The sequence below is a fragment of the Gadus macrocephalus genome, chromosome 16, assembly GCF_031168955.1.
Source record: "Gadus macrocephalus chromosome 16, ASM3116895v1".
NCBI lineage: Eukaryota > Metazoa > Chordata > Actinopteri > Gadiformes > Gadidae > Gadus > Gadus macrocephalus.
Genome location: NC_082397.1, coordinates 23,251,530 through 23,266,697, shown reverse-complemented (window position 1 = coordinate 23,266,697; position 15,168 = coordinate 23,251,530). Strand labels below are relative to the sequence as shown.

The 15,168-nt window shown below is 46.4% G+C and overlaps 1 protein-coding gene and 1 long non-coding RNA gene across 5 annotated transcripts in view; both read left to right on the top strand.

The window, feature by feature from the left end:
• LOC132473984 (uncharacterized) overlaps nucleotides 1–15,168 on the top strand; it is a 397,093-nt gene that overhangs the window by 70,559 nt on the left and 311,366 nt on the right. The gene's annotated exons all lie outside the window — the stretch shown is intronic.
• The window catches only part of LOC132473982 (leucine-rich repeat and fibronectin type III domain-containing protein 1-like protein), a 163,975-nt gene that overhangs the window by 138,224 nt on the left and 10,583 nt on the right, over nucleotides 1–15,168 (top strand). For 2 of the 4 annotated variants that reach the window (XM_060074385.1, XM_060074384.1), the window contains one exon: nucleotides 708–1,381. In XM_060074385.1, the coding sequence (XP_059930368.1) occupies nucleotides 708–1,381 (674 nt within the window). Of the gene's footprint in view, nucleotides 1–707; nucleotides 1,382–7,219; nucleotides 7,312–9,081; nucleotides 9,611–15,168 lie in introns of those variants that run through there. The other 2 variants (XM_060074386.1, XM_060074387.1) reach the window with 2 other exon arrangements.

The window sequence follows — 15,168 nt, the reverse complement described above, 5'->3', positions numbered from 1 at the left end:
CCTTTTTGTAAGGTGTATTTTCATCAGGTACGGTGTCCTACTAAGTGGAGCCATGCCTTCCGTTATTTACTGTGTATACCATCGTAGGGCTGATATTTATTCCTTCACATAGGTTATTATGCTATCAACAGAAGATGGATTTGTAATTCACAGAAAATGATGCTACAGTTGTCAATACCAGTAGCTGCTTTACAGCTGTATCGAGATGGCTTCTGCTTCGGGAATCATAGAGTTGTTTGCTCTAGTGATTTTTTTTTGCAGGCACAGATGCCACCCCATGGGATTATCTCTGTACTGCCATTTCTTATGTCAATATCCAATCTCTAAAACAAAGATTTACATTCCTTGCTCGGGTTGCAATGATCTCCTACGCCATGGCGTGTGTGTCAAACATAGTTTGTTACTTTTGAGAGAACTGTAATTCCACTATATTAACCGGACAGTCTGTTTCCCGGGGGCGGCATGTGGCTCAGGAGGTACAGCGGGTTGACTGGTAACCTGAAGGTTGCTAGTTTGATCCTCAGCTCCTCCTAGCTGAGTTTTGAGGTGTCCCTGAGTGAGACGCCTCACCCTGACTGCTCCTGACGAGTTGGCTGTGGCCCTGCATGGTTTACTCCACCGTCGGTATTGGAATGAATGGTTGTAAGTCGCTTTGGATAAAAGTGTCAGCAAAATGCCCTAATGTAAATGTCTCCTCTCACTCCCAGGATGATCCCGTCCAGCAGCAACGACTTCCTGGTGCGCGACCTGGCGGCCGGCCGATCCTACGACTTGTGCGTGCTTTCGGTGTTTGACGATGCCGTGACCTCGCTGACTGCCACACGTCCGCTGGGCTGCCTGTCCTTCACCACGGAGACTGAGTTCAGCCAGTGCCAGGCCCTGCACAGCCACTTCCTGGGCGGGACTATGATCATCATCATCGGCGGGATCATCGTGGCGTCCGTGCTGGTGTTCATCATCATCCTCATGATCCGCTACAAGGTCTACAGCAACCAGGGCGGCAGCGGCGGCGGGGAGGGCAAGGCGGCCATGTCCCCATCGTCCGGCGCCGGCCCAAGGCCGCAGAGCAATGGTCAAGGAGGAGGGGGAGGGGCGGGGCTAGGGATGGCCATGCCCCGCTCGGCCTCTAAAGTGACTGACAGGCAGGAGGAGCCCCACTCCAGGGTCACGTCACCCGGCCACACGCTGAGAGACACCATGGCGCTGGTGGAGGAGGGCAGCGGCAGCCACACAGGGGCCGCCATGAAGAGGACTGACTGTCTGGCCAATGAGGAGCTGCTGTCGCCCACCAACTCCCGCCTCTCCTCCAGGGTTGCCATAGAGATGAAAAGCAGGGTGCCATCTGTCACCAAAGAACTCACTTCTCCCAACGAACTGACAGGTAGCGAGAGAGAGAGTGTGTGTGTGTGTTTTTGTGTGAGTGTGAGAAACAATGAAAGCGAAAGAACGAGAGCGAGTGAGCGAGTGAGACATGATGAGGGAGAAAGGGAGTGAGCGAGAGAGAGAGAGAGAGAGAGAGAGAGAGAGAGAGAGAGAGAGAGAGAGAGAGAGAGAGAGAGAGAGAGGAGAGACAGTGAGAGACACAGAATCAGATTTGAGAGTTCAGCCTTGAAAGGAACCTTTCCATTAGAGAGAGAGATGCAGAGCAGTAAATTATGTTGAGGACTTGAAGAGAACAGAAAGCGGGCAAAACAAAAATAAATCACTCGTCAGAGAGGGAATAAGCAAGTGGGAGGGAGACACGGTGCAACTGAGGAGGAGAAGACGAGGGTTGAACTGTGAGGAATTGAAGAAGTGGGAAAGATAAAAAAGGTTTCTCTGCAAGCGAGATTCCGACATTTTAGTTAGTGAGTGTGACACAGAGAGAGAGAGAAAGAGAGAGAGCACATGCATCTGTTGCATGGGTTGCTAGGGTCTAGTTTTAAATATCGACACTTGTTCTGTATCACCGTTAAGCGCCTCAAGGGAACGGTTCCAAACGCCATCAAAGTGAGCTTTAAAAAATCGAGACTCTCATCCCCTTGACAACAGCATCATGCATGTCTTTAAGCCTCCCTCAAATGTTTAAAACGTCATCTATACCACCCACTTATTAATATCCAAGCGATCCTCAATACTGCGAGAGCAGGTGTTTTGGATTCCTGTTTAAAGCGAGCGAGCATGTTTTATTTTACGACCACATAATTAATTCTACCATGTAAACATCCCCCAACAACCACAAAACACCCACCATTCCGGCAGAAATACACTTGAACGTTAAATAAAACGGGACTTCTTAATGTGCCTCCCTTGGGTGGAATCCCTTCCCCCCACTCATCACAAGCTGGTTCAGGGCATACATCGTCAGCACGGGTAACCCAATGGGATTCAAACCCCTCGCCATCGCAACTTTAATGTCATGCTCTACCAGTTGGGCAGGACGGACTCAATTTCTTCTGTACAACTGCACGTTACGTGTTATGAAGGACAGGAGTCAGAGGAAGAACCACACGTTTAAAGGAGGACCAGAGTTGTGCCACACCTGGTATAAAGTGCTCCAGTTTTCCGGCGTATCGGGGGCCACCATTACTCTCTTTGTAGAACCAAGATATGAGGCTTCTGTAATATAGTGCCACATCGAGCAGCGAGAGTGACATCGGAGAGGTGGGAGCAAGACAGGTGTGAGAGCGAGCAAGGTCGCCCAGTCCTGCATCCCACCACGCCGTGAGGAGAGGGATATTTGGGTTCCCAGAGACACGTAAACTTTGGCTGCCCTTTGCAACTGCCTGTTTTCTTTCAGGTTCTGACACGTAGCTGGAGGCTTCAAAGTGAAGGGAAAGCAGAGTAGTGTAGGAATGCTATGTAAGCTGCAGGGCTCAGGGCTCAGAACGCAGAATCCATTATCAGCTAAAAAGATTTGAGACGCAATTCCTATTTTTTTTTAAGAAACGTTTCCGAGATATAAGGTTAAAACAGATTTTGGTTTCTTCGTTGGTCATATTGAGGTTTCCATGAGGTGGTTACAGAGCTGACAGATACTTTGTTTTATTGTCTGGATATATTTGAAGGCCATGGTAAGGAACAGGCCAGAAGTGGGTTTAAATATATATACATTTACATTTACATTACAAATGTAAATGTAAATATATATAGATATGTAGATATGGCTTTGTGAAGATATGTAGACAATGCCAAGCCTTGTCGCTTTCTATTTGTTCAATATGCTATTCTTATATCCATTGAACTTTCTAGGACAATATTCCACCTGAATCATCAGTGATACATCTTCTAATGTAATCCCGTCCCTGTAGCCCGCCTCACGTAGACTTCAAGTCCACAGCTTTCAGAAGAATTATTCTTATACATTTAGAATAACTTTGAAAAGGCATTATTTGGGTTACATTTCAGCTCGGAGAGGACCAACTTAGGTAGGTGAATGTAGCCAACTGATTTGCTCACATTATGAAGAGAGGGTCCAGGCATCCTTTCAATTTATTGCAAGGTTCAACGTTGAATTCAGCAGGTACATCAAATTGAGACAAGAACATACCTGATCAAATATACATAATAAGATACCAGTATTCTGTGATGCAATTTACACATACCAAAACCACTGCTGTAGTCTGCTATATTTCTAGGTGAGGAAATCTAAACTGTAACATACTGATTATTCGTAAAAAAAAATAGAATATGCAGTATCAGTTTTTTGTGGTTAGACCTCTCCAGTGCTAAGCATGGTCAATCACTCTTCCCCAGTCACACAGGCCCACTCAGAAGACCTGGGCCGGGTCAGCAGCCCCGGGATAGCTGGGCAGACCATTTTACATGAGGGGCTGAAATAGCTGACTGGTAATTCTTTATCTGGGGATGGGGTGGGGTGAGGTGGGGGGGCTGTGTCATTCAATTGGCCTACGTAAATGAGATGACATTGAGGCTCACGCTTATAACGAACAGCAGTAGCCAAATATGGAATGGCGGCTTAGCCAGTAAGTGCTGGAGCAATTTGAACTTTCATCACCTCCACTGGAGTTTACGAGTGGGCTTGACACGGCACGCGTTGACATTGCTAGCCTGCGCACGCCTGCAACAAAGAGCATTCTTCTCACTCCTCACTCGAGCTCCAACTGACATCTTTTGCATTGCATGAAATTTGCGTTTTTAAAATTGGTAAGGACACTGACTGTGTTGTGTAACCTAACCACACACTAGTGGGACAGCAATAAAGGGCACAACGGTTATAGAGACTGGGAAGACTGGGAAAAATGTGTGTGTGCGTGTGCGTGTGTGCGTGCGTGGGTGTGTGTGTTCGGAGCAGATCAGGACATGCTAATTAATAAGTTAACCATAAATAACCCGACAGAATGTGAGCAAAACCCCTCCATTGCCAACCAACTTTGTTGGAGTGTGGATGTTACTGCCAGAAGAACAAAGTTCATCCGTTTCCCTGTTGGCCTAATTAAATAACCTTGTGTATCCTGTGCTCACATAAGATTGAAGTGTGTCATCGCAACTTCGAAAAAAGCCAACCTTTTACATGTAGTTGTACCTCGGTAGATTGAGAAAACAAAGATAGCACCCAACAATTAAACGGCAGGGAGAGCACTGTTTGTGTAGCAACACAGGAGGTAGTGCAGCAGATGTCACCCACACTATACATAATGGCAAGTAGTAATTTTGGCCTCATGCACCAACCATTGTTTTACTCAAGATGCTGCTGTCCCAGCAGTTCTATCAAAGGTGTGGGTCATTCAAACGTATCACCCAAGTGGTAATAAACAGCTTATTTATTTAATGCTGACTTCTAATGGTAAAAACATGTGTGGGAGGACATCTTTTCTGTTATTGATCCAAAAAGCCTAAAGCAATGGTAGTAAATCCTGCATCCGCCTGCAACTCACCCCGACATAATACCTGCCTCCCTATTAATAACTAATGAAATTATCATTCAGATGAACATTTTGGACATCTTGGACGTGGTACAAAATACAAATTGAATTAACAGAGAGAGAGAGAGAATTCCCTGAGATGTCTGTTTGGCCGGCAGTTATCACAAACATAGTTGAGAAGCTGTTAAGCGGAGGAATAGCACCAAACGCCAATAAGGGACATACTGTACAGGACATTATACAAAAGCAGCCTGCATCTGCTCAGAAACAAGACTCCTTCCCCATCTGGAGCAACGCGCCCCCAGTGCCCCCAACCACTGTTTACAAGGTGCCAGCAGCTTTGCCAGAAGCCGCGTCAGCCATTTTGAATGGGTGGGGGAAAATCCTGTTTTTATATTGTTTTGAGCAAAGCTTGTTGTGTAGCGCACTAACAATGGAGGTGGCGGGGGCGGCAGCAGGGGCTTATGAGTCCGCAGAGGTTGTGTGCGGGACTGCTCTGGCTGAGGCTGTATCCACGGTGTGGCTTACACAGGATGCTGCAATGCAGAGAAAGACATCATTGATCTGATCAGAGAGCAGGCTGCAGTGAGTCACGGGGCCCGAGGAGGAGAGGGCCTGACACATCACTAGAAAGGCCCCTCTGTTGTGGGAAAAAGAACCTAAACAACCAGCAGCCCTGCTGGCGTTAACACATAGCACAGCTTGTTAAAAAACGTTTTTCTGTTCCTGTTCTTTGAAGGTGCGTTCTACTACCCTGATGTGTGGTGTATAATGGAGAGGGAACACTTTTTTGTGTGTTTATGGGAATTGAAAAAGTGCTGCCCCTTGATGAAAGTTTTCCTGGCAGTTTCCTCTTCTGTGTTCTTCTTTAATAAAATGGAGCCTGATGGAGTCCTCAAGCTGACACATTGTGTGCGTGTGTGTGTGTGTGTGTGTGTGTGTGTGTGTGCGTGTGTGTGTGTGTGTGTGTGTGTTTGTGTGTGTGTGTGTGTGTGTGTGTGTATGTGTGTGTGCGGGGTCCGAGTGTTTGTGCCAGAAAATACACCTTTATTGATTTGAAGGTAACCTGATCATTAAGCTCAGTGATCGTGATCACTGTGTGAGTACAAATTTGACATTTTAAAAAGACCACTTAAAAAAGACCAGGAATAAGGAAAGCAGTGCTAGATGGAACAAGTCATTCAGATTCCAGAGGTATGTATCGGTCAGTGCGCATGTAGGGAGGAATAGATTGCAGGGATGCAATTTTTTAATGGGTCGGTGTTCACTATGGCTCACAGGATCCTCGTCCTTTTACATGATGTGTTTGTTAGGGTATGTGTTAACATATGCTCTTAGGGGAATGCAAGGATGCCAACCATAAGCGAGTGGACAACTATGATAAGAAAAGGATGTGTGTAGCGAAGTGTGAGCATATGAGAGAGACCATGTGTGTGTGTGTTTGTGTGTTTGTGTGCACGTGTTTCTGTGTGTGTGTGTGTGTGTGTGTGTGTGTGTGTGTGTGTGTGTGTGTGTGTGTGTGTGTGTGTGTGTGTGTGTGTGTGTGTGTGTGTGTGTGTGTGTGTGTGTGTGTGAATGTTTGTATGTGTGTGCTCCCCCCTGGCCCGTCCATGACCCTGCAGCATGCTGTCCTCCATGTTGTTCACTCTATCATCCCTCCTCTCTGTGTCACTCCATTGGCATGGCCCCATTCCTCACCCCTTCTCATCTCTCTCTCACCAGCCTTTGGATCTATTATCCTCCATCTTTTCTATCATGGTCCTGCATTTTGCCCTTGCACTAAATCTGACTATCTGATAGGGCTGGGCAATGCATGGATATTGTACCATCTTGATTGAGCATAAGTATTGGCTTTGTTGGTTTTAAAGGCTGCATTTCAGTACTTTTCTGAACTCAACAGACTGTTTTAGCTGTTGCCTTTGCCAACTCATTATATCTAAATCACTGATTAGATTTATCCAAAATCCCATGCGTGTAATTTTCTTGTGAACGCAATAATAGTCATCCTAACAGTGTTGAGGTGACATCAATGAGGAGGAAGGTCAAAAACATCAGTATTTGGTTCCGTCTATATTGCCCAGCCCTACTATCTGATATTTTTTCGATATTATGTTTCATCACCTTTTTTTCTATCTTCCCTTCACTCTATCACTATCATCCATCACTTGCTCTCGTCTCTCTCACTCTTTCCACATGCCTTTCTCTCACTCTCTCTATACATCCCGTACTCTCTCTCTCTCTCTCTCTCTCTCTCTCTCTCTCATATCCCTATACTCTCTCTCTCATCCCTATATTCTCTCTCTCCACATCCCGCACTGTATCTCTGTCTTTCTGTCTCACGGTTGCCCGGGCAGCAGACGGTGGGTGGCCTCAAACTGTCGCGTGGAGAGACTATAAGATCTAAGGGCCCTGGCAGAGGCAGTGGGCGGACCCCGACACAGCAAGAGTAATGTCTGCCACTTTCGGATGCCCCACTTTGATAATTCCCCCCCCCTTACATTCCCCCTTTCATTCTCACACTTCATTCCCTCCACCCTGGCCTCTTTGCCCTGGCTGCCTCTCCCCATGTCCCCATTGACCTACACAAAGTCTTATTCTCCTCCACATCTCCTCTTTCATTTTTGGTTAACCTTATCTTATCCTCTTTAACCTTTCCCCGGCTCCCCTGTCTTCTAATCAATTAAGTAACTTCTCTGCGTCTATACTGTAACTTTTTATTTCAACTCCTTCTGCAGGAAATCAATCATTGTAGTCTGGGATTTTTGAAAAATGTAACAAGAAAGCTTTTCCCCCCGTATCCATCACTGCGCCACTCATGCAGCTTTTCCACTTCCTGTCTTCCATCACCACCCCATCGCCTCCATCAATCCACCCATACATTCAGCCGTGTGTTTGGGAGGTGATGGAGTGGGAAAGAGACGGGCGTACAGGACAGTTTCATAATGAAGGAGGAGGAGGTGGAGGGCTGGGGGGGGTAGGTGGTGCTGATGGATGGCTGAACATAAGACAGAGGCATTTTTCTGACAACGGGTAAATAGTAGTTGTAGATCACCGCAGCTGGGAAACATTCCCTTGAGAAAAACACTTGAGGCATAATTTTCCATGACAAATGAAGGCAGTTGATGCGGTCTCTGATACGTTCCTCCAGACGCCATAGCGGACGATCACTTAAGGGGGCGCTACGCCTTACCAGCCTGGCCAGAGTCACTACGCTCTTCTCACAACAGCTTTGGTGGGCAAAATAGAAACATTAAGGAGAAATATGACGTTTACTTCGTATGTTTACCGCCACCAGCCTCTGAAGGGGCTGTAGTTTGATTCTCAATCAGTTTACGGTTCAGTTTGCCTTCCTGTGAAGTGAGTTTGAGTGTACTTCCTCTCCCAATCATTATTAAACAAAAGAAGAGGGAAGTCTTTCAGTGCACACTTTGAGATTTAAAAGGGAATTACAACCTGTGAATAGATTTGGAATAAGTGACAAACATTAAAACATAGCCAACCAACATCCCCCTTGTTCATAAGTTATTAACATTGATTTGGGCATCATTAGCACTTAGCTGTTTTTTTCCAACAACTGTCTAATAAAACACACAGCAACTTTGCTATTAGGAGTATCTTTTAATCTACATATTTCTAAACCCTTTTAAAGTTTACTCCACTGACATTTCCAAAGGTCTTGGCAGAAGAACGATGAATAATGCATTTCCTAAGTACTTCTGTTTCAATCAGAGCCCATCAACGAGTCCATTGTGTTTCCACCAGACCCCCGATGCACTGCAGTTGATAAGTAAACCCCTGGTAATGCTGCTCACACAACAGGCATACCAGTTTACACAGCAGTGGTCGATGTTTTATGTATATAATCTCACTAGTTACCCACAATAGATCAGTCAAGTGACAATACATGATTACAATACAAGAGTTTGTACGGTTATAGTTTAAGAATACCCCAAATGATGCTGGTATCATGACACACCCATACGGTTTTACTATTTCAAATGTAGTCATTTAGCAGACGTTTCTACCCAGAGCCCCTTACAGTAAATTCAGATACATAGGACCAGGTTGGTGTGCAGGTAGACTGTAGAGAGAGCCCAATATATTGAGTCCAACTCTAAATGTGCTACACTATACAACTGGAGTTACTATAATGACTCTGATTATGAACCGTGTGGGACTGACTTCAAAAGTCTAACTTCATGTTCTCTCTTTACAGAGCCTTGACATTTCTCTCTGATGGAAAGAAACAGCGACTGGAACCCCGCTATGAGGACACCTGGTTAAACCCATTCAGAAGTCCACCTCCCCTCCCTCTGTGTGCTGTGCTTTCTGCCATTACAGGCCCCTTTGTTTTGTTCTCCCCGGCATACCATTGAGGTTTGGACCACCACTTGTACGGGTCTGCCAGCCCGATTTGTACATCGCTCTGGATTGGACGACGTCAGCAAACAATCTCTGCTTTCTGGCTGGCTTTCCGTTGCCAAGAAAGGCACACTGCCAAATGTATCCTGTCTTCCATTTGATGGAACGACACTTAATATGGATTTAACTGATTATCGGATATGCGGCAACAAGATGGATGTGGTAGCGTTCGATAACAACGTAAGCAAATCTGGAATGTCTAAAGATAGATATGGATCGAAAACATAAGTAAACATCATCTGGATATTCAACAGAAGGACTTGCAATGAAATAGCTAGCCTATTAAAAAAAAAACTGAAAAAGAAAAAAAATTATTGGCTAGCGCAGAAAATGGATAGAAAACAACAACAATAACTGATTCCTATAACTCCGGAAGAGCCTGGGTTGGGGTATGAATATGTGTTGCACAGATAAACAAAGGCCCTTCAGACTCCCTGCCTGAGAAGCTTGATGCACCACTGGACCTGGGGACTAACGCAAGGCCAGGCGGACTTGGATGAAGCTTGGCATGGGGACAGTTGAACTCAGCTGAGCTCATCTGTTCTGGATGTCCATCCACTAAACTGAATAAGAAGAAGAAAACAAAAGATCTACTGAATGCCCTCCGTCTAACTTTTCCACCCCCATTCTGGTATTAAACTTGATGGAGTTGGAGATAAGACACCAAGTCAGACCGGATCAGCCCGACAGCCTATATATCTGTTGGGAGTCGACCGGTACTGGCTGGACTCCTAGCGGCTGAGCTTCTATCTACGGGCCAGGCCGGGCGTCGGCTCCTACGGCCTGGAAGGGGGAATGCTACGGAGGGCTCTGTCTCTGAGCTCCAGCGCCTCACATGCAGGTGAGTCCTCTGCTGTTAGTCGACTGACCTCATAGCTCCTACAGCGCGGGGGCTTGACCCTCCTCCTACTAAAGACACTGTGTCGCATCATCAGGAACAATTAGAAACACAAGGTCGTGGTCCATGAGTTACGGTGCAATGCTGCCGCCCTGGCACAGAAGGGTCCACCCTCTCTGCTGGGTCTCGACCCCCAGCTCAAGAAGCACACTCCCCCAGCGGGGGGTTCTTCTGTTGGGAGTGGCCTGTGATGTACACCGCTGTCTGATAAAGACTGGCTCATGCATTTCAGGATTTAGGATTACAGCGCAAGCCTCGCTAAACAAGCCGCCTTGTTACTACTACCCAGTCACAGCAGGGGTCAGGTTTTTTTTTCAACCCCCTTACAGCCTCTCTCTCTCTCTCTCTCTTTCTCTCTATCTCTCTCTCTCTCTCTCTCTCTCTCTCTCTCTCTCTCTTTCTCTCTATCTCTCTCTCTCTCTCTCTCTCTCTCTCTCTCTCTCTCACTATTATGCCTTCTGTTATTGATGTTGTTTATTTGGGTTCTCTTTTTATCTCTTTGTCTCCTTCCTGTCGCTCCCCATCTGTGTGTGTTGGTTTGATGATATAATGAGCTGATAGGGGAGGTGGCTGTGTGGCTTACCAAACGCCTCAGGGGCGACCTTACCTGCAGCACGGGGCACAAGTTCCCCGGCGCGCGCGCACACACACACACACACACACACACACACACACACACACACACACACACACACACACACACACACACAGTGTGCTTTTGACACACGTACAGAAACACAACACACACAAACACACAATTAAATTGACACAAAGACACAGACACACAATCACACGAACAATTCTGTGTGACAATTTACATTCACATATATACACATACATTCCAGCATTTATATCATTAGACATAACATTGTTGTACATCAATGAATGCAATATAGACCCATGCCATACATTCAACTTCCCATATGACTTTTAGTTTTTTTGTCAAAGCGCTATATATTTACATACATCTTGTGTTTTTACAGAAAAAAAATAATCGGGAAGCCGACAACAAACACATTTTAATAGGGACGCATAGGGGAGACAATGCAACAAATGCAGATAACTTATTGTGTCACCCCCAAAATTCAAATCGATGGCCTCGCCTGAATTGATTTCAATGCCACATTTGCTTGGGTTTGGAAAACACATAAGCTACCGGGAGCAAATATCAAAACACACACTGTTTGCATTGCGGCTTTGATCTTCGTGAAATTCGTGGGGAACCGGCGGTAATTGTTCCACATATGGTGCGCCCCGACGCCGCAGCTCCTGCCGTGAATAATGTCTCTGGTTTATACTGGCTTCTGCATTACAAAGTGGTTCTGTTTACTTATTCGGCTCTGCTGACTGGCGCTGGGTATCTGGCAGAGAGCGGACCCAAACACTCGGACCCCACACACACACACACACACACCCACACACACACACACACACACCCCCACACACACACACACACACACACACACACTCTCTCTCGCACACACACACACACACACACACACACACACACACACACACACACACACACACACACACACACACACACACACACACACACACACACACACACACACACACACGCACGCACACACATATACATGAAACATGCATGGGCTTGAACAGTGGACACACACACTCTATTGGTCTCTGGATAACAGCGATTGTATTATTAGAGCTGCACTGGGAGTGCGTGAGTAAATATAGCCCCATAAGTGGCTCTGGGAGGTATCTCAAGGTCAGCTCATTTCATTTCAAATTTTTAATTTATTTAACAGGCACCGTGGACAGTTGGATAGATTACTTTCCAAAAATTGTTTACAACGAAAGATAAAATGACAATGCCCAGTACATATATATTATGACATTTAATAAAATAACAATGCTTAGTGTCTTAAGGGAGCTATGGTCCTATGATTGATTTGATCTCAGCCATGATTTTAGTAGGGCTGTCAAGTTCTGGTCGGGTCATCGATGGGTGGCTCGAGATGCACTTGTTTGACCAGATTCTCATTGGTCGGAAAATCGCTGTGGTTCCTTTCACGAGGAATTAATTCAATATTTTCGCTGGAGGGACAAATGGAGACTTTTTGAGTGATGGTTGTGTTAGAAATAACATTATTTATTAATATAAGAAATATGCAACGGTCCGTAGTTTCTGTCTTAATAATTGCTCTCTGGCTCGCCTGGTGTGCCGCCCGCTTTACATGATTGAAGCTCTGCCTTCACCGAGCTGGTCTCGGAGCAAGAATGGATCTGGAACCCACTGACCTTCTCCAAACAGCACCAACGTGATGTTTATGCTTACAGGTAGAGTAGCGTGTGAAGTGGCCGATAAAGTTAATTTCGAGATAACGTGCATTTAAAATTTTAAAAAAATCTGACCAAACGATTGGTCTTAGAGTTTAAAACTAGTAAAATGTACTGATACTGCTTGGAGTAGAATCGTAAATGCTGAACAAACAAATTCAGAGCCCCTTGGGTTGCACTAGACTTGTGGAGACTACTTGTCGCCTGATGTGGTCTGATCACAGTGAAAGTAATTCGGGGGAGGAGCAAGATTATGGATAATTTCTACATGAATCTGCTTTTTGCATAATTAATAAAATGATCAAAGGTTGGAAGGTTATACTTATAAAGTTAATGTACAACTTGGCAGCAACGGTTGATAATTGGTTCCTGATTAAGTAAAAATGTCTTAGGTTCAGTTTGACTGTACTAATTACCTCTTGTACTTGCCAGGTCAGGTGTGAATCAATGATTACCCCAAGACAATTTGGAGCTCACCCTTTAATTAGGATATCAGGATGATGGAACTCCTTCTCCTGGAAGATTGATAAATACATGCATGCAGTTTTTATTAATGATATAATATTTATAATGTGTAATATCTAATGTGAGGCAAGACTTTGAGGCAGTCAAAAATGCTAGAAATGGCTACCATAACTTATACACCAACTGCTCTCCTGTTCTGGCATTTACATCAATAAAGGTGTTGTGGAAATTGCATTAAAAGCAAAAGGACAATTTCTCACATTGAGCACATGAATGCGTGACTCGTTTATTTTGTTAGAAAAACCAGGAAGTGAAACGCGCTGGATTTAAACAAATCCAGCATGGGGCTCTACTTCATGAGACGTTCCTAACATTTAAAGGGACAGCGATCCCTGAACAACCAAGAAAGTAAACGATATGCATACAACAGTGTGTTGTATGCAACACTTAACAACCCGTAACAACATAGGTGAATTATGATATATTTTACACTCACTACACATGTCCCCCCAGAATTCACCGTCAGAAGAAAATAAAAACGAAATCATCGGGGAGGCGGGCGTATTAACCGGCCACAACGTCTGTGTCGTAAAGGAGGTCGAGGAGCCACAACTGTGGCAGGTGTCCCGCCATGACACGAATGTGGGGCATGGAGTGGGGGAGTTCTGGGAGTGAGGGCAGAGGGCCTACCAGAACCACATTTACATGGTCAAACCGTCTCTCCGGCGCCGGGAACAACAATAACAGGGCTTTAGTGTGGCGGTGCACTTTGGCCCGCTGGCACTCAAGACAGGTTTTAGCCCAGTCCCCAACGTCCTTCTTGAGGCCGTGCCAAACAAACTTAGCCGCAACCAATTCCTGTGACGCTTCCGAACCTGGGTGGAAAAGACATGGATGGCATCAAAAACTTGTCGTCTCAATCCCGTGGGAATGATTGGCCGAGGACTGCCCGTGGAGACGTCCCACAGGAGCGTGGTGCCGGCATCGCTAAAAAACACATCCTCTACTTTCAGCCCTGTAGTCGCGGTCCTCAAGAGTTGCACGTCTGGGTCTGTGGTCTGGTCCGCTGCAATGCAGTTGTAATCCAAGTCAAGATGGACTGCTCCTACCACAGCCCGTGACAGGTAGTTCACCACCTTAGTGGCAACGTGCTGTAAATCCGTGGTGAACTCCGAAATGTAGAACAGAGGTTGTTCTGGTGGGCGGACCATGGCTCAGCCACCATGGCCATGGCGAAAGTCAGCGGCTTGTGGTCGTCAAAAGCGGTGAAGTGTCGACCTTCCAGCAGGGGACGAAAGTGTCTGATGGCGAGGTAGAGACCAAGCAGCTCCCGGTCGAAAGTGCTGTACTTACTCTCGCTGGGGCGCAACTGACGGCTGAAGAAGGAGGCAAGTGGCTGCCAGGCCCCGCCAACCCACTGCTCGTAGACGGCACCGACAGCTTAGTCCGAGGCGTCCGAGGTGATGGCGATGGAGGCTGTGGGAGAAGGATGTGCCAGCATGATGGTGTTCGCCAGGGCTGCCTTAGTGGCAACAAAGGCCTTGTCCCTGCTCTCAGTCCAGTCCACAGCATGCTTGGGCCTACCTTGCAAGGCCTCATGGAAGAGCCGCATGAGCTGGGTGGCTCGAGGGTTGAAATGGTGGTAAAAATTCACCGTGCCGAGGAACTCCTGCAGGGACTTGACAGTGAGCGGGCGTGGGAACTGTGCAACCGCCTCAACCTTCGAAGGGAGAGGGTCTGCACCATCCTTAGTGACTCTGTGACCCAGGAAATCAATGATGGAGAGACCAAACTGGCACTTGGCGGGGTTGACAATTAGCCCATGAGCCGTTCAAAAAGTGTCCGGAAGTGCGCCAGGTGCTGAGATTTGGACGTGCTCGCTACTAGGATGTCATCCAAGTACACAAAAAGAAAAGGCAGCTCCCGTAAAACAGAGTCCATGAGGCGAAAAGATTGTGCTGGTTCTTAAGGCCGAACAGCATTCGCAGGAACTCAAACAGACCAAACGGCATGATCACTGCTATTTTGGGAATGTCCACTGGGTGTACAGGCACCTGATGATATCCCCGGATGAGGTCCACCTTGGAGAAAATCCCCATACCAGCCAGGTGTGCCGAAAAATCCTGTATGTTCGGGACTGGGTACCGGTCAGGCGTCGTTGCCTCATTAAGCCGCCGGTAGTCGGCAGGTTTGGGGACGATGTGGAGGGGT